The following is a 26,114-nucleotide window of genomic DNA, read 5'->3' as shown; positions in this document are numbered from 1 at the left end:
GCCAAGGAAGAAGTAGCAAGAATAACAGTGTATATTTATAAGCCCTGAAAAGATATCATCTCATGGCTTAAAAGTAAAAAAAAAAAAAAAAAAAAAAAAAAAAAAGAAAAAAGGTCAAATGCTCCCTTGATCAATTTTAAGTCCAACAACAGTCCAAGAAAAGGTATGTCAAAGCATCAGTAGTTTTTATGAGCTTTTATGAAAAAGTAAAGCCAAAAGAAAAAGCTCCTTATTTTCTGGTCCAGCTACTAGAAGATCCTACCCTTACCTATAGTCATATGTTATGGATTATGAAGAAAACAATAACAATTAGCCAAAATAAGCTTGTAAGTAAATTGGGTACCAGAGGATTTCTGTTGACTACATAGACCATACAGTAAAGTCGCTGATTCATCACAATGTTCAGGTAATTTCAATATTTGATTTGATCAGGGCCCCTGTGGGGTCCTTGTTTTTGGAGGTTTATATCAATAAAATGGCCCTCCATATGAGGGCTGGACCGTTACCTGAGAAAGGAACGTCTGAGTTTCCTTCCTAATCAACGGATCAATGAATGGATGAATCTTTTTTTTTCCTGAATGCACTTAATTTAAATATGCTTAAGTCAAATTCTTTTGGTAATTACAGTTTACAATATTGTCAAAAAGTGCCTCAAAATTTGGTGAATGAGATGCTTAATTTTTTTCTGTCATCAAAGAACAAACTTTACCATTTTGAGATACTACCAAAGCCAACTGTATTCAATCATCTGTATTAATAGGCCCTGAGCAAACAAGTCCCTCTATGTGAGAACATATTTATGCATATGTAGAATCAATTGTTTGTAGCTTACTTTTCCCAGAGTGCCATAGAGTAAAAATCCCGTCTGGTGTGCGACTGCACTCTAAGTGGGTCAACGTCTCGTTGAGTAAGAGGGGTAAAATCAGGCTAAAGGCAGTCATTCTCTCTCTCCATGTCTATCTGTGAGTGTGGATGGGCTCAAGGCACTGGCATAGAGTATAAAGAGTTCAAAGCCAGGGCAGGGTGAGAAGACAACACAAAAAAACCCATCCAACATTCAAAGGGAGAAAAAGGCTGGATGACATGAAGGAATACACTTGACTTCATGCAGGTTGTGCTGCCTTCAAGCTGCAATGGGTTCTAGTGAACTCTATGATTGATTCCTAAAAAAAGCAAATTTTTGTTTAGAAAGGGTTGAGATGAGTAGATAGAGAGAGGCAGACAGAAGGAGGGAGCACTGCAGAGAACAGAATGCTGTAAGGGTCTTTTAATGTGAAGTATGCAGACAGACATGGGTTGCAGAGGGAGTAGTAAAGTGAAGTGTACAAGACTTTATTTTGTCTGCTTTTCACCGTCTGCTTGTCTGGGTTAGTCTGCTGTGGGCGACGCCTAGGGAGCACCACTTACATTGGGTGTACCAGTGTGTGTATATCTGGATGTCTGTGGGAGTACTTGGGGTAGAGTAAACAATGTGAAAGAATCTGGGTTAGCGTGAATTATTCACTGATAGAGTTGAACACAGAAGCGCCAAGCTAGCTTCTCCTTGGGCAATGCACTCACTTTAAAAGCAAAAATAGGACACGTGAGGCAGCTGTGGTAGGACTGCCATGCATATGAATGACTCCACTGTGCCCACGCAATCAGAACTTGACAGATGAGATCACTAAACCATCTCTGGTCTGAAGTGGTTGGGCCAGACAAATAAGCTGAGCAGGAGGTGAGCATTTTGATATACTAAGAGGATAAAAACAAGTCTTTAAGGTCAACACAAACAAAAATAATTTTTAGGTTATGTAGCTTTTTTTTTTTTCCCCCGCTAGAAACTTTGTACTACTCCTAAAATAAAGGGATGGCTGTAGGAGCTGCAGAGACCCACACCTCAGGTAGAAGAACCTCTCAGAAGGGGCAACTAATAACCACACACCAATAATTATGGGAGTGGTGAGAATAACTGCTTAAGAATCATTTTTTCATGTTTTTAGTAAGAAATCTGAAGCAAAATACAGGGTAGGTAGTTAAAGTTACCCCTGCATTACAGTTCGGACACATAAAAAGGCAAACAGGATGGCTTGAATCAACATAATCTCACTAACTTGAGGCAATCTTGGGAAGTAAAATGTTTTACTCTTTAAATATGCACAGCTAATAACATACACCTAAAGAGTTTTATTTAAATCTCAGGGAGGCTATATCCTTTTTAGACCTTTTTTTATTCATAAAACATGTGAAATTTTGTGTTGAATTGTGATAAAAGGAGATGTATATAAGGTATAAATATATTTGCAAGGCACTGTGTTCATACTCCTTCTCTATATCTTACATTATTTAAACTAAGGGAAAATATTGTGTGCTTCAATATTTATCAGACGGTTAATCTCTCACTACTTCATAAGTGTTAATGTTTCATGAAGGCACTGTACTACTGCAATGCTAAGTGCAACAAGGCGCCTAAATCTTTACCCATCCCCTTCCCCCTGCTATGTTCCTGTGCCCTCTTCCTTTTCATTGCTTCTTTAACTTCCCGTCCTTGTTTTTTAAGCTTTCTCTGCCTCGAGTCTGGGTTTGAAATTTGGAACATAGCCAATTAACACAACAGCCGGTTCGTCAAGCCCAAGTCGGTGGAGGAGGGGAGCAGAGCGACGGAGACAGCTCACATCACTACACACTGACCTACATACACTTCCACCCAGCTGATTGAGTCCTATGTCGAAGCCTGCGGCCAATCGCAAGTGGGGGTGGAGTGCGAGCAGCCAATGGCATCAGCCGCTCTTCTATGAGGTCTTTTACTGTCTCTATACAGTTTTCAGTGATTATACAGCAGCAGAGAGTGCAAGTGAGGAGGAAGATAGATGAAGGTTAAGCTCGACAGATGAGAGCCTGAAAATGAGCAAAAATGAAGAGACAGAAGACGAGAAGATGAGGCTGAAAGAAAATGATCTCTGTGTGTCTTGATGACTGCACCTTCTAGCAGTTAGAAATCTAGCTTAGGAGCTAACCATTAATGCCATTTATTTAGCTTCAATGGCTCAATCCTTAAGCTGACATTTCTACTAATATTAAAAGAAAAATGCACATCTGGGAAGACTGTACAAGCTTTTACATTAGAATCTAGCGCTGTGAAAGCCAATAGACACAATAAGCATATGTAAACGAAGCCTGTAGAGTTACAGTTGTATTTAAAGCATGCACACACTGAAAGCTTGACAGCACCTCAAGGAGGATGAGGGCATCCCTGGCAACAAGCGAAATGGAAAGTTCAATCTGTAGCCAATTAACACCATGCACTAAAAAGGGCTTATGTAAGCAGTTAAGGCTCTGCAGCGTACAATAGATAATCCCTTTCTATTTCTACCTCTTAATATTATTGTACTCTGGTTCACATTGTTATGCTGTGATAGCTGAAATAAAAAGGAAGAAAATCATGCCATCGGCAAGAAAATAAGAAAAAGCAGCAGAAATAAGCCAAGTGGAAAAGAAAAAAAAATGAAGGGGAAGTAGGAACACATAGCAAGGCACTGTGAGGCACACTAACCCATATTCCACAGACTAAGGCTTTTACAGCTCCCACAATATGAGAGAAAAAAAAACATTGTAGAAATAGATATTTGCCATTTCTCTAAAAAGATATAACTGTATAAATTATGCACACATTTACTTAAGGTCAAATAGAAATTAATTTCTGTTCTGAACAATATATTTTGCAAAAGCAAAAAAAAAAAAAAAATCTTCAGTTAAACTAGGAAGCTCTTATGTAGTTATGGTGGTGAAAGGTGAGCCAAGATATTTGTGCTATAATGTAAAAGGAAGCTTGATTGAGAAACTTACCTGCCTAACTGCTGCAATGTCGCTGAGCCAACATACAGAAAAAAGGTTTATTATTGAATGTCTCTGTCATCTCACTCTAATTAATCACTTTATTTTATTTTTGTGCCATTTAACTGTGCTTCCTTATATTTAAGACAAAAGGAAACTGAATCCTAGTCAAGACGTTTTTTTTTTTTTACATTTAAATGATGATGAAATCTTAGAGGACAGAGTGAAACTCAATGCTTTCCTGGTTTGAGTTGTGTCAAGTAAAACTAACTTATCCTTTCTGATAGTGAACAACATAAAAGTGAGGGAGTGGCAGCCTAGTGGTTAGGGAATAGGGATTGGCATCCTGAGGTTGTGAGTTTGAAACCCACTCCCACAGACTGCCATTCTGGGTCCCTGAGCAAAGAAAAAAAGCCCTGATGCCAATCCAGGTAGGTTGGTCCTAAAGATGGATATTTATAGTCTTTTACAATCCTAAAACAATTCCAACCTTAAAAGTATCAAATCCTCTCGAACTATTTTATAACTCTATAAATTTCTTATGCCAACATTTACACAGAAGCTGGTGTTTATTTACAAAGAGATTTGAGGCAGGAGGTGGTCTGCTACCAGTGAGCTTCCTGTGTGAAACAAATACTCAGAAGGATCATGTAAAGCAGTAACAGTTTCAGTCTGGTGACTGTTTTCGCAATTTTACTTTTATTTAGCTGTGTCCACTCTAATTATTCTCAGTATGTGTATCATGCAGGAAGTTTATTAGAGATGCACCAACTCCGGCCCCTTTAAACAAGCATCCAATTTTAACACAAAAATATCAGGATGTTGCTTAGACTCAACTCGCTTTAAGGTGGTAAAAGTCAACTTTTCTCAGACAAGTTGAGACCAAGATATTCAGATTTCTAGTAAATGAAAACATGGCAGTAAACGATCGCAAGTGGCACATTGAAAGCCTATAGCTATTCAACTCCTGAACAATCCTATAATGTGGGATATTAGAAGCTTGTGCAAGCAGACGGTGATGCCATAATCTGTTGTGCTTTTTTAGTGAGGCAGGATGGTATCAAAAACGGATATGGGCCTATTTTACACCTTGGTTCTCGAGTTTACTCACTCCTCTTTGTCATCCCTTCAGAAAATGAGTCATTTGTTTTGGACAAATGAAGATGAGACATAAGAAAAGAATATTTGATTTATATTGATTTAGTCATTTTCATTGTGAGTGAAAACTATTCTACATATACTGATACATCTCACACAAGCATTGAAGGGTAACATGTAACATGTACAAAAACACATCTCAAAGATTTCTTGTATAACTTAGAAGTTTGTTACAGTCCTTTGTGTGTAAGGACTAAACTAAATACCATAAAAGTGATTAAGAAGTGAATCTGCAATGGTTGACATTCTTTTTTGTTGCATTATGTTCAGCTGTTTTTTAGCTTCAACAGTAGGCCATCCCTCAGATAGTCACGGTGGGTTTGCAAATACTGTCTAGCCCCTTTGACTTCAGCCAGATGAACTCCAACATTGTCTATACCCATCCCCCAGAAGAGTGAAAGAACAAGAGGAGGGAGATGGAGGAGGAGAAATGCAGGAGGCCCAATTTCTTCTTCGTGACTCCTGCTCTCTTTAGCGTAACTTGTCACGGTGGCCTGAGGGCCCCTGACAAAATGAAAAAGTGTGTGTGCATGAAATGAGAGGATCTCTCTCTAGTGAGGATGAGGGTGTGGGGTGTACAACAACAGCTGAGGCAAGGGCTTTTCTCTGCATTCCCCCAGTCGGTTTGCTCGCTGTACAGTAGTACAGACTCACGTGGTTCTGTGCTCAGAATGAACACAAAGCCCTCACTTTATGGGGCCTCCTACACATTCAGCAGCTTGAGGCAGAACATGGAAATTAGAAAAGTGCTGTGGTGAATGTCTAACCAACTGAATGCCGTCTGCATTGGCATTTTTTGTGTTAGCATGTTGACAATAAATGATAAACATTGGTTTCCAACCATTTTGTATCTTTTCATGCCCAGCGCTCAACTTAACGCCCAATATTAATGAGCAGTTGATAGAAGAATCCAAATCATGCATCTAGCGCAATAAAATACCTCTAATACTGGGTAAAACCAAGGGAAAGGCAGAGTTCCCTGTAAAGCAGAGTGGAAACCAATGAGCTTGAGTGGAAAGCAGTGTCCAATCATGGTTTGGGGCTTGGGAGCAATTTCATGCCCCCATAAGCAATGAAACACTCCCAGGTCTGAATATTCGTCCTGCTTAGTTACGGCAAATCGGAGTAAAAAGAGATGAGGCATGTCGCTAGAGAAAGAAAAAGACCTTAACTAGTTAATATTAAGAATACATCAACATTTTTAGCTGACGTGTAAGTTACTGGTATCAGGATATTCCAAGATTGAAAAGTAATAGTATTAAAACTCTAAATATGTGCCTCCTAATGTTACAAGACTTTTAGCAATCCCACCCCACCTGTTGCCACACACCAATGGGTATTTGGAAAAAAAAAATTAAAAATGATCATACTGATATAATTTCTATAAGCCAATGGTAACTTTGGATGTTAAGCCATCCATATCTACCTGTAAGAGGCCCCACCCATTTGTTTTGGTTTAGCTTAAGGAGACTCCAGCTAAGATTGATTGATCTCTAAGGCTTTTTAAAAGTAAAAAAATCCCCTCAGAAGTTGTTTATCTGGAAAGGCCTGCTGAATAATTTCAGGAAGTCTATTGCATTCCGTGTCTAGGTCTCTGGGGGTAGATGCATGTATCTAAAACACAAGCCTGAGCAACTGAAATACCTAGTATTTAGTCTAAGCACACGGAGATACTGCGTGTGTAAAAGTTTATGTGCGCGAGATAAACATATGTAAAATGAACCGTCACAGACTTTTACAATAAAAGTACAGGGTGTACATTGTATTATCTCATTGCCTTGGGTTCATGACCCAACCAAAGCTTTGAAACAGCTCAAGGACAATAGCCTTGGCACAGCTAGCGCGCTTGTCTCCACATGAATATACCTCTCATATCTCCGGTGAACCATCAATTTCTTACAGTTCTACATCAAATATAATGCTCTTTTAGCCGAGCAGAACATTTAAAATATCCCAAAGAACCTTTTGCCTCTCTGCAAATCTGTTAAGTTATGATCTTTTCCACTGTCAGCTAAATGTAGATATATGCCTATCCACAACTCCTGCATCCCATTTCACTGACTCCACAGATTTCCCCTTTAAGGCTGAAGGTGAGCTTTCAAAGAGCTGCATTCCTTACAAGATTCTTCAGTTAGCCCTTAAGCTTTTCACCAATTTCCTAAGCCAATGAAGTCATTCAGAACGGACTTGGCCAACAGCCACGTGGAGTTTGTGCACCATCAGCAATGTAGATGCCTTTTTATTAGATCGACCCGTATCGTTTACAGCCTAGTTGTGTAGATCTGCTGTTCCTTATCAAACCAGTGCCTCCTTCACTCTCCCTAATAAAATCCAGGTGTACAAACACAATGTTTACCCAGGCCTCATAAATGATAACAGACAAAGCAAGAGGATGAAAGAAGGCTTCCTGGAGTCACAGTGACCTTCTAACATCAGTTACATGTCATGTCTGAGAAAAGAAAGTGATTCTGCAGTAAATTCTGGCAAAGCTCCTGGACAGTTCAGGTACATTCAACAGGAATACTTTGCTTCCAAGTTTGGCAATGTCTGGTGTTTTAGTTACTTTAGCAACGCTTAAATCCACCACATAATGTTAATTTTTTGCATTGCTTTCCCAGTAGAATTAAAAACAAAAAATAAAGTATTACGTTTTGATGCTAAATCTGTGAAGGTGATGTTCATTAAAATGCATCTGGTGAAGTTACTGTTATTGCCCCAAGATAAACGGAGGCTTGAGCTAATTCTGCACAAATATGCAAATAAACTGCAGCAACAAAAAGAAATGCAACAAGCTAATAGCAACAACTGGTTAAGGGATGCAAGCAAACTCTAAACATGCAAAATGGTACATTGTCCTAAAAAGGTCTGTTACTTCTCCATGTTTAAACCACAAACTACACTACAATGTAATTAATTGGGATGTTGTGTAATAAACCAAGACAAAGAAGGGCCTAATTCTTAAGTAGAAAAAAGGAAACAGCTGGTATTATATTTTATTTTACAAATAAAAATTAAAAAACAGTAGCTTACATTTTTAATAAGCCCTCATTTAACTGTTGATAACCTGAAAGAGAGAGAATTACATTCAAATACCTTTAAAGTAACTTTATATTACCTTGAAAACATCATTCAGTTTATTTATATAGCGCCACTTCACAGAGCATGTCATCTCAAGGCACTTTAAGTTTTCTATCTAAGGAAAACCAGTTGATTGCATAGAATCATTGACTCGAATGCAATCCCTCACACCAAGCATACTTGTAGCGACAGTGAAGAGGAAAAAAACCCTTTTAAAACCTCCAGCTGAACCACGCTCAGTTTGAGCGGCCATCAGCCGATTATCTCGTCCATAAAATATTTTAGTTGCAGCATTAAGGCCTGGTTATACTCCTGCAGCAGTGTGTTGTAGAGAACTTGCTGCAGGTATGACGCAGATATTTTTGATCTGTGCCTAATATTGAAGCGTGGTGTGCGCTATGTTATCCCACGCCACAACGCAAGAGGGACAATGACAAACTAGCTGTGGGTCTAGATACGGCCAAGGAGGTGAGGAATTGGAAAAACACAAGGGGCAAAATTGTGCGACAACGGAGGGAAATGACGGTGAAAAAGGTGGAAAAAGGGTCCCAGCGTTCTTGCGCACCACAGTCTTTTAGCTGGTCCTTCATGAGTCATTTTTCGCAATGGCGATTAAACAACCAAAACGAGCCGGTAAGGTACCTAACAGGAAATACTCATAGTGTAGAGCGGATGTAGATTTGACCAATCAGAGGCCTCCTGTCTGTGGTCACCTACAATTTTGGAGAGGTGCACCGGAGTGTCTGCGGAAGGAGCATATCTGCCCTAACTGTGACGCCCACGCAGATGACCTGGTTTCTGAGTATAAACCAAGCTTTACACTGTGGGTATGCTTTTTTCAGCAGTGATAAATTGAATGAGAAAATATTTTGACCTGTAAGAGCCTCAAATAGTTGAGACAAAGAGAGAGATTCACCTTTTAACCAGCAGCAAAATCATAAAAATAAAAGCAGAGTTAGGATGAAATAAATAGCTTAAAATATTGAACAAATAAAAATAAATAAAAATGATGTCTTTAAGTATGGAAAGTGTGGACGTACTCCAAAACATTAACAGCTGTGTTGCAGCAAAAGGTTGTTTTTCAACTATTGTGTTGACTCAAAGGGGGTGGATTAGACATGCACAACAAAACCTTTAATTTCATTCATATAAATCTTCAAAATAATTTTCCTCCTTTTTATAACAATGCATGATTTTGTGTTGATCAACAGATCGTAAAAAAAAAACTGTTTTATGTTATAGCATGAATTTTGCAAGGCAATGTATAAACATTGATATATCCCAGCAGTCGTTGCCGTTCTTTTGCTGTGATAAGTAACAGAAGGCTATGAATCTTGAGAGTTTGCACAAAAACATCGCAGTTGTTAGTGTTTGAGGTTTTCTGGAAATATAAAACAGCCATGTTTGACTGGTGACTGGAAACAGGATTGTAAAACAAATAATCTACCCAATAAATTCAGAGAAATCAGATGCAAAACATGGAAACTTCAGGAAACCATATGAAAATAACCATGACTAAGCCAACCAATATTTTTAACTTACAGTAACTCAAAACATATGGACTGCAGCTTTTAACTTGGGTGGAAAAAAGTAACTGATATTCTATCCATTGCGTGTTTCTCCCTCCACCCTTTCAGTCAACCTCACATGCAAGCAGTAGGCAATAAAAAAAAAGGCATTTCATGCTCGTGATAACTATAAATTACACAAAGCAAACAAAATTAACTTTTTCCTTTTGGTGTAAAAATGTTTTAACAGGTTCAAATGCAACCACCACATGAACACAGAACCTCAACTGCTGCAATCAGCACTGCTCTTTGCTTCTTCAGTGGCCAAACAATGGTTTTCCTTCATTCCAGAGTGACTTGCCTCCCCACAAACAAACACACACAAACAAAAAGCTTCGTAGTCATGGGCTGTAGCCGAGACTTCATGAAGAGAGGGATTAGACCTGGAAGGTTGATGGGAGTTGGACTCAAAAGCATTACTTTTTTTTAAAGCTCTAACTCACGCAGTTATGCTGAGACTAATAACCATAGGAACATTATGAGAACTATCATCCAGTGCCCAGAAAAAAGCCAAAAACAAAATTCTCTTATTTTAATGATGCATGAAGGACATTGGACACTGGAAGCCAAGTGTGTGCATGAGCAAGGCATCATATCTGAAGCTGTGCAAATTCATACCAGACACCAACGTGCTTTGCGTGTGAGACTATGACCTACAAGATTTCACAGAGACAAGAGAATCCTGTGTGTATACTCAGAAACGCTGAAAGCTGAACAGGTGGCAGGCGGAATGACTTTTCGATGGCACTCATTCTTTGCTTTGCAAATCTGGGAGTGCCGTTTCTGCGGTTGGAGAGTTTCCACTTCCACGCTGGAGATTATAAAACATTCAAAGCGGATAAAAACGTCTACTTTTTAATTTTAGCTGAAACTTACAAAAAAAAATCCTGAGATAACTAAGAAAAAGGTAATATGGTGTAGCTAAAAGGAAAGTCACAAAAGGAAAAATTTTTTCACAATTCATTAATGAAAATCTAACTATACCTGATTTAGTAGGATTCATGCTTAATTTAAACCGTGTCTGCTCCGTACCCAGCCACAGAGAAGAAAACTATTATGAGTGCATTTAGACATCCTCCCCATGGTAGTGCATATTTTGCCACATTCTATAAGTAGACCACAGCAAGATTACAGAAATCACATCACATCAACGGCCCACTGAGCGATTACAATATCCAGGCTTTTAAAACATTTTACTGAAGATTCCTGTAAAATTTAGTAAGACCTTCAGCCTTGCTAAATTAATAAATCTAAAAGTATGTTTTGTTTATTTATGCTTCTAAATAAGCCATTGGACACATTAAATCAATTACTGAGCCATACAGTATATATTAACCTCTTTTTGAACCTCTCATTTTGAAGTTATCGTCCCCTATTTTGCATACCCAAATGGAAAAGCAAATAACTGAGGAACTGTAAGCCCAAATTACATGTGTGATACATTTGAAAGCTAACATCTTCTAGATTCTGAAAATATTAATTAAAATTGGGTGAGTAAAACACAGCCCAAGTTGCATCAGTTCAAACATGACTCAGTTGAGTTGGGGTTTTTTTATTCTCGAAAATAATAGGTCTTTTTTGAACAGCAGTAATACATTTTACTGTTGTAATGTTCATGCATTCTGAGATGTTAGTTGTAAACTCTTTTAAACGGGTTACCAGGCATCTGGTGGGTTTGGAGAGGTTAACTTGGGTAATTAAAGCTTTAAGACTAAACATTATATTCACTAAATAAGCAACAATAGCTTCCCTGCACTCAGTGTGCTTGATTGATCATCATTTGTTTTTATTGCACAGTGTATGCCTATGAAACAGCTAAATTTTGCTATTTTCAATATCACGCGAGAAGGAAGAATTATTCTGTTTTCTTATATTATCTTTAGAGGTGCACTGATTCCAGGTTTCTGGCTGATCACTGATTACGATCTTGCAAAAGCCTAACATGCCGATTCCAATTCCAATCAATATCGATGTTCTTTTTAAAGTTTAAACTGTCAGTTGTTATAAGATCGCTAGATACTTTCCATTTTCTTATCTTACTGAAAACATTGAAAAATACCTGTGAAACAAAAACCTGCCAAATAACTGCTCTCAAATACAGTATTGAAAGTAGGTGATTATAAGAGCTTTACAGAAATAGATAAGATTGGTGGATAGGTTTTCCATCTATGTATCATCCAATCATCGATCTTCCAAAATGAAAGAAATCCAGGCCAATTGATTGGTGCACCTCCAAATGTTTTCCAAAGCATTGTACTTTTTTTCACTCTTTTAAAATTGTGCTAATATGGTTAATCCCACTTTTAAAGACCTTCAGAGAGACGAAAGAACTTGAGAAACTGATCAAGAGCATCCAAAAGAGATGACACATTTAAAATATAAACATAGGTAATATAAAAACTATATATAAACAAATAAAACAAGGTCTCCCAAGGTTCTTAAACCTCCTGGTTTTAAAATGCTTGAATAATTATATCCTGCCTTTCCTAAAGTTTAAAGTATTGTCATTTAACTATAAGTATAATAGAGAAACGCAGCACTGACTGTGCCTGACCTGCTGCTGCACACTGCCAGTCAACGGACAGAAACATGGATGAAAGATGTATTCTATTTCTAACCAAACAAAAAAATTTAAATAAAGAATTTAGCTATTTTAACAGTTTTTGCAGGACTACATTGACAACCCTCAACAGCAGCATGTATCATTCTTATCAAGGTTTTAAAACTACAGCTAGAAGTGGCATTTCATTTGGGGAAGCAGACTACAAGCTTATTACCCAATCTGAAAATAAAAATACAAAAAATACCAATTGTTTGTAGTAATTGTCTTACTCTATTAAAAGCAAAGGGAAAAACATGTATTATTTTGCACAACATGGACTTGATTTAGTTCTAAATTTTGAAGTAGGGCTCAATGTTAAGAATGATAATGAATAAATGCCACATACCTGGGTTATAATTGCTAAATTACTTAAATTCTTTATTATGCTGTTCCTATGGTTGAAATGTTAGAAATGAGAAGTTTAAGTAGGTGTTCAGAGAGTGAATGAGAGCAGAGTTTGGAAGTACTCCCTCTTCTCTCTGACGTTGGGAGCTACTGGTCAGTTGGGTGAACAAAGACTAATAATTTTTCCATTGTTTTGTACAAGAACTAATTTGGCTGTTTAGAAATGTTGGAGAGCAGGGCATTTATGTCCGGGAAAGGCCATAAGATTGGCAGTTAAAAACTCAGAATGTCACTCTGGGTCACTGAGCAACACCCCTGACCTAACAATGCTCCCTATGTGTGCTAACTGCTCCCTAAGGGATGGTTTAAATGCAGAGGACAAATTTCATTGTTATAAACAATTTTAATGACATTAAATGTTATAAACAAATGACAATCATGTTGTGCATACTGTGTATCACTCCTATTTCAAGGTTATCAAAGTGAATATTAGAATCTGGGGACAGCAGACCGGTCATTCTAACAGAATGTTTCACCATTTATTTCTATAATTTCTTTTTTGCGTAAAACTTTGGAAAAAAAACTTTTTTTGTAGAAATATTGTTTCACACACAGGCAAATGTTGTAACCTCTATGAGATTTGACTATTGAAGTAAAACTTTGATGCGGATGTAAGAGTTCTATTTCTGTGTGGTTATGAAGGTTTATGCCAATAATCTCAACATAATGGGTACAACCATCACACCTCTTAAAATCACTAATGAGAAGATTTGCATTAGAAGTGCAAGATACTTTTTTTCTTTGCTTAAACATGCAGGTGGGTTTGGCTACAACTAGTGCTTCCAGCATGGTTAATCTCAAGTAATTTGTTTTTTAATCTGCTGCCATGGGCTGGCAGAGGGAGAAGACGGTGACTGATATTAGATCAGAATGACAAATGTTAGACCTGATTGTTGTAAAAATAGGTTATGAGAATTTCTTCTCTTCCATGTGAGCAACACATAACCTTAACAACAATTTCCACGCATACCTTAATGTCTAATTGTGGTCAAAAAAATATAAAAGGGGAACAGTGGCTGAGTTTCTGCTCTGCAGACCAATAAGGCTCACTAAAAGGAGGAAAAATTAAGGCTTAGAGCCAATTCCAAGACCAGATCTTTAAAAATATACAAATGCTTACTGCAAACAACTAAAAATGACCTACTAAACCTACTGCAACCTATAAAAACACAGCTAAGCACGGCTCTGGTTGTGCTGAAAGGAGAAGATTGCTGAAGGGGAGGCAGAGACGTCAGGGCCCCACTTCAGCAATGTGGTTATCAGGGAAACTGAGAAGCAGGGCCAGAATGGGAGGTATGTGAAGGCTGATGTCTGTGGATATGCGATGTGAGACGGGTTCACCGTGTCACTCTGTTATCAGCTGTCGACCGAACCAAAGCCTATCCCATAACCTGACCGACCAGCCATCAGACTAAAAAGACTTACAAAAAACTAGAGCGCTCTGGGAGCACAGACCTCCGGCAAGCAGCACATTTTGCCCCATATTGTGACTTACACCTATAGCTAAAACGATTTGAATCGTTACCAAATTTTAATGAATTGTTACTTGGCTTGAGGCGCACCTTTGGTAAAAAATGTCCTTAAAATCCTTTCATAAGTTTAGAAATAAAGCACAGCGCATGTCTGCAGCCTCTGGTGTTTGTTCTGCTCTCACCTTCTTGTTTGATCAGCAAATGGAGAATTTGAGCGAGGCAGGGCTCACCTTTCCTGTGTTTCTATCTTTACTATAGTACTTCTGGACTTTTTGAGTCTGATGCTGAAGCCGTCTATATTCACTGCTGCCATTCTTTTCTTACAGAATCTTTTTTAAAATTCCTGCGTCTCGATAATTATGTGAATCATCACCAAAATGTAATAATTGTTACTTAGACTAATGTGCACCATAGGTAAAAAATAAAAATAAAAAAAAAGTACAGTAAATATGTTCATTGGCATTAATTGGACTTACATTTTTTTACCGAAGACATTGGTCTATAAGGGACAGCGATTAAGAAAATACATTCTATGTTGCAGACTTTGAGAAAATGTTTAATTGCTAAATTAAAACGTAGGTGGACAACAAAACAATCAAGCTTATCATATGTGGTGAGGAACGCTAATAATAATGAAGTTAATATATAAAACAAAAATGTCTGTAAAAAAATGACCATAGGGCGTTTTGTGATACAGTGGTAGAGGGGAACGACCCATATATTGAGGCTGAAGTACTTAATCATGACCCTGAGTTCCATTCCTGACCTTGAGACCTTTCCGGCATGACTACCCCCTTTCTTTCTCTCTGCCCATTTCCTGTCTGATAACTGTAGAAAAAGGTCTCTAGTGCATCGAACTAGCTTAAAAAAACAAACAAAAAAATCATAATCAGATGACTTCTAGGGTTTTAATCAATAAAATAAATTAGTATGTTCACAAAAAACTATGTTGATGCACAACATATATCTGCTAATATTAGTGGCAGAGTACTCTACAAATGGAAACCGCCCTCCCCAGTTAAAAATGGCCCCTGTGACTATTTCAAATGAGCAAACATTGGTTAGTTGGAAAACTTAACTTACTAGTTTAATTCTAATTTATTACACCAGTCATTAGGTCTTAGAGCAGTGTGTCTAGGGCAGAGGTCTTCCTCCCCATTCAAGTCATTGGCTTTGTTAAAGAAAAAAAACAATATTTATTTATCTTTTTCTAGGAAGGTCAAAGTTTAGGGTCATCTCCAGAGCAGGCTTGGAGCAGAGAGGAATGCAAGCCATGCTTTCCAGGAAATAACAGGACATGTAATCCCAGTCGCTAAACCACAGGCAAACCACTGCTCTCATTTTCGCAACATGTTAAATATATACTGTATGCACTTTCCCTTCTGCCCATTTTTTGCTGAAACTCCATTTGGTTTCAGCTCCTGATTAAAATGTTTGCTGCTTCAGTTGTGCACTTTGACTCAGTTATCAGAGTGGAACAAGCCGTCCGTGCAGCAACAGTTGGAGGAGACGGGTGTAATCGGACGATGCACAAACATGCTGAGCATGCTTTGATAGCAACATGAAAAAAAAAGATGGAGATTCAACAAGGTTCTGTAGAGAGTTCTGAAAGATGATGCTTAATCAAACTGCAGACATAAATTGGTCAGAGATCATCCTATTGCGAAATAAGGTCATATTCTTTACATAGGATCAGAAATAACTTGCAGTTAAGCTAAGTTAAGTGTAAAGCTGCATACAAAGCAAACTTCTAAATAAAACCCACCCCCCACCTTGGATACAAGATGCAATCAGTGAGTTTGACACAAATGTTTGTGTTTAGATGTTATCAAGGCCGAGGCATGTGCAGGCGGCTCCTTTTAAACGCATAGACCTCCATAGAAAACACAATACCCTGTAAATGCTGTCTGCACCAAACAACTAAAGTGTATTTTCAATTTCCAAAAACTGTTTTATTGATTTCAAAGCAACATAGATGCTTAAAAAAAATTGTACAGTCGAGTTTGCAAAAAAAGAAGCATTTGAGGGAAACTCCCTAGCTGTCGTTCTTTGTAATGAGTCGAAAAGACCAAGATTTATCTCCTTTCATTAGAGCACTGAAGTGATTTTAAAGTCGTGCAAAGACGACAGGCACGGGGAACAGCCTCTTTTGTTTTTTTTTTGCCCACAACAGTGTTTTACATCCAGACAAATGAGGGAGCTGGCAGGAAAATAATGAGGGATGGCGTGAGAGAGAGAGGAAAACAAGACCATGTTGAAAATGAAGGAGAGGCAGACTCGGCAAGGGTGAGTGAGGGTACGCCTTCGGCCAAGAAATGAGCTCTTAAACATTAATACAGTGATCCGAATTCATCCTGAGGACGCTGAATAATTAAGGAGAGGCTATGAGGAGAAAAGATCATGCAGAAGGGATGTGGGTGGCAGAGATGTCATAGAGGAAAGAAGGGAGAAAAAAAAACAAGGCTAATTTTTTTTCTTCATTTTTTTCATGTACAGCTCTGACAATCATTCTGTACCTGGAAGAACAGAAACATATTTAACGCTGTGCACCAAAAACATTTGCGAGGAACTTACATTGGACATTTTTTTAAGACAGAACCTCTCTGAGAGCATTTCTTAAACTCATGAAAATTACAAGAATACCAAAGAGAAGGGTAAAGCATGGATAGCTGGAGTCTAAATAATGGACTGACAAGTTTTCTCTGGCCGCATGGGACATACGGTAGTACAGCACCAACACTCCCCCACCTGTTGCTGTCCACTGCCAACTACCTAGCTGAAAACAGCTGCTTGGCTTTTCCCTTAGGGGCAATTTTAGCCTATTGGGGATATTTGCAACAGAAAGCTAACCAATGGAGTTACAGAAAGCCTCATTTATTATCAGCTAAAATCTGCTTTTTATATTGTTTTTACAGGATAGATAGGGGAGGGGTTATCTAAGGCTACATTCACACTGCAGCCTGAAGTGACCCAAATCCAATTTTTTTGCCCAGATGCGACCTGTATCCAATTTTTTCCAATGCAACCCAGGCCACTTGGCTATGTGGTCCTGAATTCAACACGAATCTGATCTTTTCAAATTCGACCAATGTCTGAACAGCCAGGTCTCATTCATCCGACCTGAAAGTCATTAATACTTGACAAAGGTCAATATTCTGTGTCTTGCTACGCAGAAGCGGGAAGGAAATCAACAACCATGGCGTACGATAATGTAGAGAGCGGTCTTTTAAAAAATATATCTTTAGGTGTGTGTATTAAAATAAAAGAATAATAAATATGGTATACATCCAAGGTTCTGAATGTTTTTGCAGTACCTAAAGAATAATGGATATATATACATTAAGGATATAGAAATGAAACCAACTGCACTTACAACATTTCCCAACTCATCCCATTGAATGCAATCTTTCTGCATGGAGTTTGCTCTCCATCCAGTTCTCTCCAGGTACTCTGACTTCCTCCCACAGTCCAAAAACAATACAACTAGGGTAACTATACTGGGACCCTGACAGATAAGTGGTAGAAGATGGATGACTGCCTAGAATCGAGTGGGGCCCTCTTACCAACATCACTGTCTGACCTCACAAATGCCCTTTAGAAGAATGGTTAAAAAAATTCCATGTGTGCAGTTGAACAACAAACATACAGTAAATCATCTTTGTTAAAGCTTCATCTGAAGATGTTTTGGTGATAGCATTTAGCCGGACTGTGTCAGCATTAACCCACTTTAAAGAAAGATAACTAGGTGCTGATCATCTATTTTTGGATGATTTTCTGAACCATTGTGTCTATTTTACAGAGATTTCATCCACTGACCTTTTTAAAAGAAAAAAAGAAATTAATCTCTCAAACACACACCTAAACCTTTTGATAAGCCTTGCCAGAAGATTTATCATACCAAACCTTATCGATTAAGAATGGGAGCTCTCTCAACTTTGCTTTTATGAAAGCACACAAGGATATACTTTAGTGAGTGTCTCAGGGGGATTTCTTTTTTGCTTTTTTTCTGGGAAGCTATTTGCTACGAACACATTCAAGTACAAAATACCAACATTCACTCACAGACATTGTAAAATACTACACTATATATTTACAATGAGATATATTCTAACAGAAGTGAAACACTTGTTAGCCATATTGGATTTTGAAGTTAAAACTTCAACTCTCCTGCTTTGATTTTTCTCTTAAAACAACATAAAGTGAAAAAAGTCCATATCTGTTAGCTTGGTGCTTACTGAATCGGAAGCAGAATAAAAAAAAACACTACTATATATTTAACCATGAATATCACTGCAATATTTACTATGTCCTCTTATCTTTTTAACAAGTTGTGCAGAGTTACAGCACTAACTTAAGGTCATCCCACGATATAAATCTCATTCCGAACCATGCCTGCTGTTCTAACATGTAGATTTAAACTAGCAACTTCTAGAATGAAAGAATCTGCTTTATTCTCCCAAGTTGAGCCAAAACATTTAGTATAACAATTTACATAAACTTAAATGCCACAATATACTGAGAAAACATTCAGGAAGTAATGACTTTCAGGTGTTGCATTGAACTACAAAGCTAAAATCCACCTGTAAATCTAACTAGAACATAGTTTCCTTTCAACCTTTCACCTAAAATAGAACGGGGACAGAATCAGTCTGGAGCTGGTGGGTTCACACAAATCATGGTGCCTGAAAAACTTGTCTGCTGGGAATCACAGCCAGAGGGAGGTTGTAAGACACCAATTTGGAGCAGAGCTTGTTAATTTACCCACACCACCCCCTAAACCCCCAGTTTTCATCCCCCCTCCACTAGTCTCCTCTTTTACAGTCTTTATGCATCACCCCCTGTACCCTCTTTCAATATCCGTGTTTTTATTGCTTTTTTTTTTTGGTTGAGTTGCTCCAACTTGGCTCTTGGCCAGATCTGAAAGGGTTTCTGATTGCATTCAATATGCACACCTGCAAATGCATGGACCCCCCTCCCCCCTTTTCTGTCCCCTAGTTAATCTTTTTTGAAATTTCTCTAGTGGTGTAATTCATCATCTCACGCTGATCACAGTGCTTAGATCTTAATTAAAGCCATGCATTTTATTGTTGATTACACAAGAATCAATTTCTTTTGCTATTTGTAAAAATGATGACATATATGTATAAAAATGAAAATACATCTGTAGCATAGTAGTTTTTTTTTGTGTGCGGTTGAAGCAAAAAGTGGGCTCGTCTTGATTCCAAAACACACCAGTTCCAGCCTAAAGTTTCTTAAAGATGTCTGTTATCTGAATGGGAAAACAAAAATCTTTAATGAGTCCAACTATTTTCAGACCCCAGACTCTAACAGTCAAGAACTTGGTGATAAGACTGAACACGACCAGACAGAAGCGCTATAAACAGAACATCTATGCATGCCTGAGCAGGAACATATCGACTGTACTCCAGAGTTAAAAACACACACAGATGAACTATACGTCCCACTTGTGTGAAAACCTGTTTACCTTAAGTGTGACATAACTAGGTCTTGGCCCACAGTGGTTGGCCACAGAGAGCCTGTTACAGCAGGATTAAGTAACAACTAAAGCACGAGGTCTGCAGCAGTCAGGAGGAATCCCACGCTCCCACATGGACAAATGCACAAACCACTGCACACAAATCCAAACAGGTGCACCTAATCTTGTCTTATGAAAGCACTCTGTTTTATGTGCTAGTTTAATGATCAGCCTGTAAAGGATTCTGTAGCCTCTCCTAGAACACAGTTCAGCAGATCGAAACTCTTTCCGCAACAGGGACTTTCTTTTTAAAACTTTCTGAGTGAGACGCTCTCTGAGAAAGAAAAAATACTTCTGAGGATTCAAACACAAGCTTGACTTTCATGCAGCTTCAATTTGATGGTTTTTTTTTTAAATCAGTCTTTTCATTTTTTTTAAGTATTAATATAAAGGTTTACAATAAATCAATACCAGACAGTTCTGCTTTGAACGGTTCGAGGTTAAATATCGAACCGTTAAAAAAACAGGCTGGATGGATGGATGGACGGATGGATGGATGGATATTTAAATAATAGTGAGTCTGGAAATACAATTTTTGTTTTGTACTTGATCTGTAAATTATTTCAATGAAGTTCTAGACTTTTCCAGACTTGGTAGGAAACCCTGTTTTCATATCAGAGTCACAAGTAAAAATTTCACCATCTTGCAAAGCGCTGAAAGACAAGCAGCCAGAGAAGAGAAAAAAAAGAAAAAAAGTGCAAACCATGTGATGTGAAAAGCTCATTATAAAGTATATAAAGAATATACAACACTCATCAAGTTCAGCACACTTTGTTCCCTATTGTGTAACAACAAGGGAGTGACTAAACTGTATGCTTCTATTTGAAGCATATCCAATTGCTGCCTTAAGGTGATAAAAGTGTTATTGATGGCAGTCTTAACCTACTTCTGACTGGGCTGATGGATAACTGACTGATATGAAGGAGGATGACGTTGTTGTGATACTGCCACAGAGAACCAAGGGGGGGATTACCAAGATTTGTTCAGCAAATCTCTTCAACAAAGGTGTCCTGGATGCATAAAAAAGCAGGGGTTCAAACCTGGGGCTATGCAGAGGTGAGGCTTTGGGGTCACAAAAATGGAAAGTGAAGCTATATTTATTTTATTACTCCTCCTGGTAAGAGAGAGCCTGTCCTGAAAAGAGTTCTAGAAAAGTTCCCAAGCTGTGATCTCCAGCTTTGATTTACAAACAGACCACGAGTAACACTATACTAGTGACAGCTTGGCCTTCATGCCCCAAATTCTTGAAGTAACAAGCCTGCATGTTGACAGTGAACCCGGCCTTGACTTGTATTTGAGGGCTATACCCGTAACCTTCTTTGCTTTTCACTAGATCATATCACATAACTACACTTGAGAAGCCCTGGAAAAAAAAGGCCCTCATAACTGCATGGGATGAGGCTTTTGGCTTGTAACGGGTGTTAATCTCTGCTCTCTGACCTTTTGTGGCTATGTACTACTTTTTTTCTTGCTGGTCCACATGTTGTTAGCTGGCCAGATCAACTCCTTTAACCTAAACCCAGGGCCACCCCATAGTTATGCAATTCCCTTATGCTGGTATCAGCAAGCTTGGCAATCACCTACCTGGCCTAGGAGACTGATAGCTCTCTGCCAAGGTTTACATAACAAATGGGAAACAGAGCAAAGCTTGTGTCCCCACAGATGCATGACGGAAAATGTACTTTTAGAACATAAACATTAGAGTCACAATGTGATTCCAACTAAAACGATTAAATAAGGCTCATACAGAACCGCACATTAAGAAAAAGGGCTTTCAGAGTTCACATTTTTTCCACGCAGCTTTCCCTGATAAATCATTTTGTTTACTGTTGGCTTTCTTGGACCATTAATAGATTAGCTGCTGTTCAGGAGCAGACTTATGTAACTGTATCATTCTGTTAACATCTTAAAACCAGATTGCAACACCTAAAATAGGCCACCGTCTTTCCAGAAAAACCGGTTATAACGTTTGATTGCCCCAGCTGCAGGCTTTTAAGAAAGATCAGGCCTTATTAACACCTATTTTAAAGTTTCTCCATTCATCTCATGGTCCTTTTGCAAAACTTATTAAATGTTTTGATTTTTGCAGGTTATTGTATGACAACAGTCTGCATTAAAGAGGACTAGTTCCATGCAAGAACCTTACACATTTCTAAGCCAGTAGCCCAATCTAATCGCATACAAGTGTTTGGACTCAACTAAGGAACATTGTTGGCTTATTATATATTACTTAGCTTGTAATTACAATTTGTGTTTTCTTTATTTACACGTGAAAAAAGCGCTTTTTGAAATTTTATCCTAACAAGACCACATGACTGAAAATATATTTTGCATGAGTGCAATGATTAAATAAGGAAGAATCATACAAGCAATAAAGCCGAGTGAGTAAGCAACCGTGGGTGGAGGTGTGAAAAGAAAGAGGGAAAAAGTCCAAGATCAAATGTGAAAAAAGCAATAAAATTAGATTGTTTTAACAACACAAAGAATAAGAAACAATAAGTGCTCAGAATTCAATGTTGGTGTCCTGTGAAATTGGGAGCTAAAGCTGCAAAAGCAATCTGATTTTGCTGCAGAGTCAAAGGATGCTTAAGCCCACTGGCCAACTAATACTAATAGTAGTGATAGTATTGCTTTCTTTAAGCTCTTAGTGATACTGACAAAGATATTAATATGGTATTTAACGCATATAATATTCGCCATTTTTCAAATTTCCGACTTAGTGATGGAAGCAACCTGAAGATGGTTCACACCTATGTTTATGTCTGCTGATCAGCCTGGTGCAAGAACTTTTTATGCTAATTAACAAGGTAAACACTTTCAAACATGTTTGCTATACTTTGAACCTAAGGTATTGTTTTGTTTAATTTAGAGCAGTCATAACATGAGACTTTTAATGATCTCAATGAAAACGTTCAATATTTTAATAATGGTTAATCTTTACTGCTTGACTGATTTCTCTGTATTTAAAGTAATAAAGGCGTATAACCAGAGCCAGTACCAGGCATAATCCGAACAGGCAGTTTTTTTAGACCAAAGAAATAAGAATTACTACAGAAATCAGATGTGACAATTAAGATTTTTCTAAACAAATGATACAGGCTCATTAAAAAAAAGAATACCAACAACTAAATATTTTATTTTAGAAAATATATTAAAAAAACTAAATCTTATAGAGTGTCTCGATCAGTGTCTTAATTTGCATGAATACTCATAACGGCTTAGGGCAAATGAAAAGCCTTTACTCTAAAAGTTTAATATCATATAGGTCCGATTTAGCAAAGAAATGTACAAATTTAAACATACCATGTGTTATACAGTCATTTAGGTTCAATGCTGACTTGAAAGTTTTGCAGCAGAGAGTCACTGACAATTTCCACAGCAAGGTGAAGTCAAAAGAGGGCATTATTGAAAAAGCCTGTTGATCCTAATAAACCATATGTATACATGAGAGATTAAATAGGAAAACTGCCAAAATACCATCAATAAACATGGCCTTGGGTGGACTGTGAAGCAAATATAGTGTGTTGTTCCATCTTATTGTGCCCTCTGTTGACAAGCTTTAAAGAGATGCTGAGTTTATTTCTGAGCAGGTCTTTCCACCTGTTTCATAATACCAAACACCATGGCATCCCAAATTTGCCTCACAGTGAATCTCTAATAATTAATAATTTAATTGAACTTTATTGATCTCACATTGGAGAAATTTACCATTTAACCCATCCCCTTGGGGAGCAATGGGCTGCCATCCTGAGGCGCCCAAGGAGCATTGTGGGGTTAAGGGTGTTGCTCAGAGAGCCAGAGTGGCAGTCTGTGGAAGTGGGGCTTGAACTCAGATCCTCAGGATTCCGAGCTCTATGCCCTAACCACCAGGACACCACTCCCCCTAAAATGGCATCAAGTGGAGGATGACTATTCTGTCCTATACATCTGAGAGAAAAAAACATATCTGATGTTCATTGCAGTGAGCCATACTCATCAGAATCAACATGATTAAATTACTGGAAAATAATTAGAGGTAAAGAAATTTTATAATAGACATGTATGAATGTATTAACATTTTCATGATATTCTAAGTTATTGGAATGTGTTCGATGTAAAGGATGGAATATGGACGATCCCTCCCTACAGCCTTGGACTGGCTCTGGCTGTGACATAATTTTCTAATACACGCTCGTAACAGGGATGTCATAATTGGATGCGTGTGACTGTCTGCTTGTGCGTCAGCGCATCAGTGGGTTCACAACAAACCACATGCTTTTTGTTTTTGTTTTGATGGAGGAAGGAGGGGGTACGGGGTGGGCGCAGCGTTGCCTCTTTCTTACCTTCCAGCCTGCAGAGCTGTTGCTGTCGCCTTTGTCTTTAAAGTAGGGGATGGATCTCACCATCCAGTCATAGATCTGGGACAGGGTCAGTCTCTTCTCCGGTGAGCTCTCGATGGCTTTGGTGATCAGGTCGGCGTAGGAGAGATTCCCCCAGGCGTTGCGGCGGGACGATGCCTTCCTCGGGGTCTGCGCTGCAGCCAAGCCGCTGGGGGTCAAAGCGCCGGAGGGGGCCGGAGGTGAGTTCGTGGAGAGCGGGGAGCCTCCGCTCTCATGCCCGGGGGAGGGGTACGGACCGTCGGTAACGGGGCTGTTACTGCTCTGGTCCTCTGTCGCAGCAGTGGAGCCATTAACACCGATGGAAGCGGGGGTTGAGCCGTCCTCCTCGTCGTCCTCCTCCTCAGGTATAATATCTGCCTCGGTGCTCTCCGGTTTCACCGCGCTGGAGTCCGGTCGGGGCAGCGGCCAGGTGCAGGAGCGGGGGCGCTTCTGGGGCTCAAAGTCCGGGTCAATGGCCACTTCCAAGTCCGGAAGAGCGTCAGGGAGCGGAGCCTCTGCCATTATCTCCAGACTCAATCTGGTCCTTGCTGAGAGCTGATAAAGTTATAGGAGAACAGACGGGGAGCTGTCAAAGTCGCGTCCCATGAATGCGCGCTCCCGTCCTTTGTTGCTGTTCAACCCCAGCGAAGTCCCAGCAGAGGCCAAATACTCAGAAATGAACGCCTGTTGAAGACATTAGAAACAGACCCAGATCAGTGGCCACATAGGCCGAAAGAAAATCAACGAAATATATCTGCAAATAAATCACTTCTTAGAAATAACCAACAGGGTTTAAGTTTCATCGCTTCCATTCTGATCTCCAATACAGGTAATCACATGTGCAGAAATATACAGTAAATAATAATCCCACTTTAAACACCTTACCTTGTGCAATCAATCTCCACACAAAGAAGAAACCAGATCAGATCGTGGGTTGTCCACAGTCACGTCCAGGGGCCATGCTGATCCGCTCTTCTTCCACTGCGCACAGATATGGACTCAGATAAAGATGCGCGCAGGGGCAAGTCGATGTGGAATAAGACTGCCACCTCACTCTGGGTTACTACTGTATATCGCGTTGTTCAGCACGCAGCTTCTCACACACACACACAGGCTCCACTCACACACACGCATGTAAGCCGATCCTGGACCAGCCCCCCTGGAACAGCCTTTTAAAGAGACATTACAGCCCTGCTGCGCAGCGCAGGTGGAGCCAGAATATGTCCTGACATGTTGAAGATAAGTTCAGAAATAAACGGAATCAGTAAGAGGAATAGTGAAATATAAGAAGAAGAAAAAAAAAAAACTCCTGCAAAAAATAACTGCTATATTTAAATTTAGTTCCAGTGTTTGGGCTTGAGTTTATGAAATTAGCCCTAAAACGTTTAAAGGGAATAATTGCTTTTTCAATTGGTGTGTACTGACTTAAAATAATAACTCTCCAGTCAAAAAAGCATTTTATCTCGAAAATCAAATTTCATACTTCTTAAAATTACACCAGAAAGCTTATTTTGGGGGAAAAAAGAAAAGGAAACTAATCAATAAAGAGGAATTTGCATTAAAAACTATATATTTTTCATAATAAAATGCACAAGAATGTTCCTGTTCATTTGCAATTTTGGATAGGAGCCATATTGCCAGTCGCCCAGGGCGGCATTTAAAAGGGACAACATTTGACAAATATCCCAGTTTTCTGTTGCTTTTAAGCAGGTGTTATCAGTGGAGAGTTGGTGCCCCCTACTTGTTGGTTGACTGTCTAAAATGCTTTGAGTGGCATTGTGATGCTTTTTATATAGTCCCAGAATCCAGATTGTTTCCTGAAGCTTGATTGGTTAGTGGGGAAGCACAAGGAGTCACTCATACAGTTATTATTATTATATAATTATTTTTCTGCTTTCAGGTAATCTGAACATATGCACTATCTCCTGATTTTTGCAGCCTCTAACAGGCCTTTAAGTTTTCCATCAATTATAACTAGCTCCAAATCCTTGGTAAGAAAAAGTATCCTGTTTTACTAGTGTCAGTGTTGTGCTTTATTGCTTTATACCTTTCAGATGATAGATTGAACCAGTGGTGCCTACTCAAATGTTTCATAGGGGTGGCCAGATGGGGCCACTAAAAATC

At 38.8% G+C, this 26,114-nt stretch overlaps 1 protein-coding gene across 1 annotated transcript in view; it reads right to left on the bottom strand.

Annotated features, from left to right (window-relative positions):
- Positions 1-25,112, bottom strand: part of foxo3 (forkhead box O3) — a 46,499-nt gene extending 21,387 nt beyond the window's left edge. Inside the window, exons 1-2 of the mRNA XM_015369788.1 lie at positions 24,876-25,112; positions 23,955-24,674 (exon numbers count right to left, since the gene is read on the bottom strand). Of these exons, the coding sequence (XP_015225274.1) occupies positions 23,955-24,512 (558 nt within the window). The 5' untranslated portion in view covers positions 24,513-24,674; positions 24,876-25,112. The remainder of the gene's footprint in view (positions 1-23,954; positions 24,675-24,875) is intronic.
- Between the last annotated feature and the right edge of the window lie 1,002 nt (positions 25,113-26,114).

Source organism: Cyprinodon variegatus, unplaced genomic scaffold (assembly GCF_000732505.1).
Source record: "Cyprinodon variegatus isolate N-32 unplaced genomic scaffold, C_variegatus-1.0 Scaffold38, whole genome shotgun sequence".
In the NCBI taxonomy this organism is placed as follows: domain Eukaryota; kingdom Metazoa; phylum Chordata; class Actinopteri; order Cyprinodontiformes; family Cyprinodontidae; genus Cyprinodon; species Cyprinodon variegatus.
This window is presented reverse-complemented; position numbering and strand designations above follow the sequence as displayed.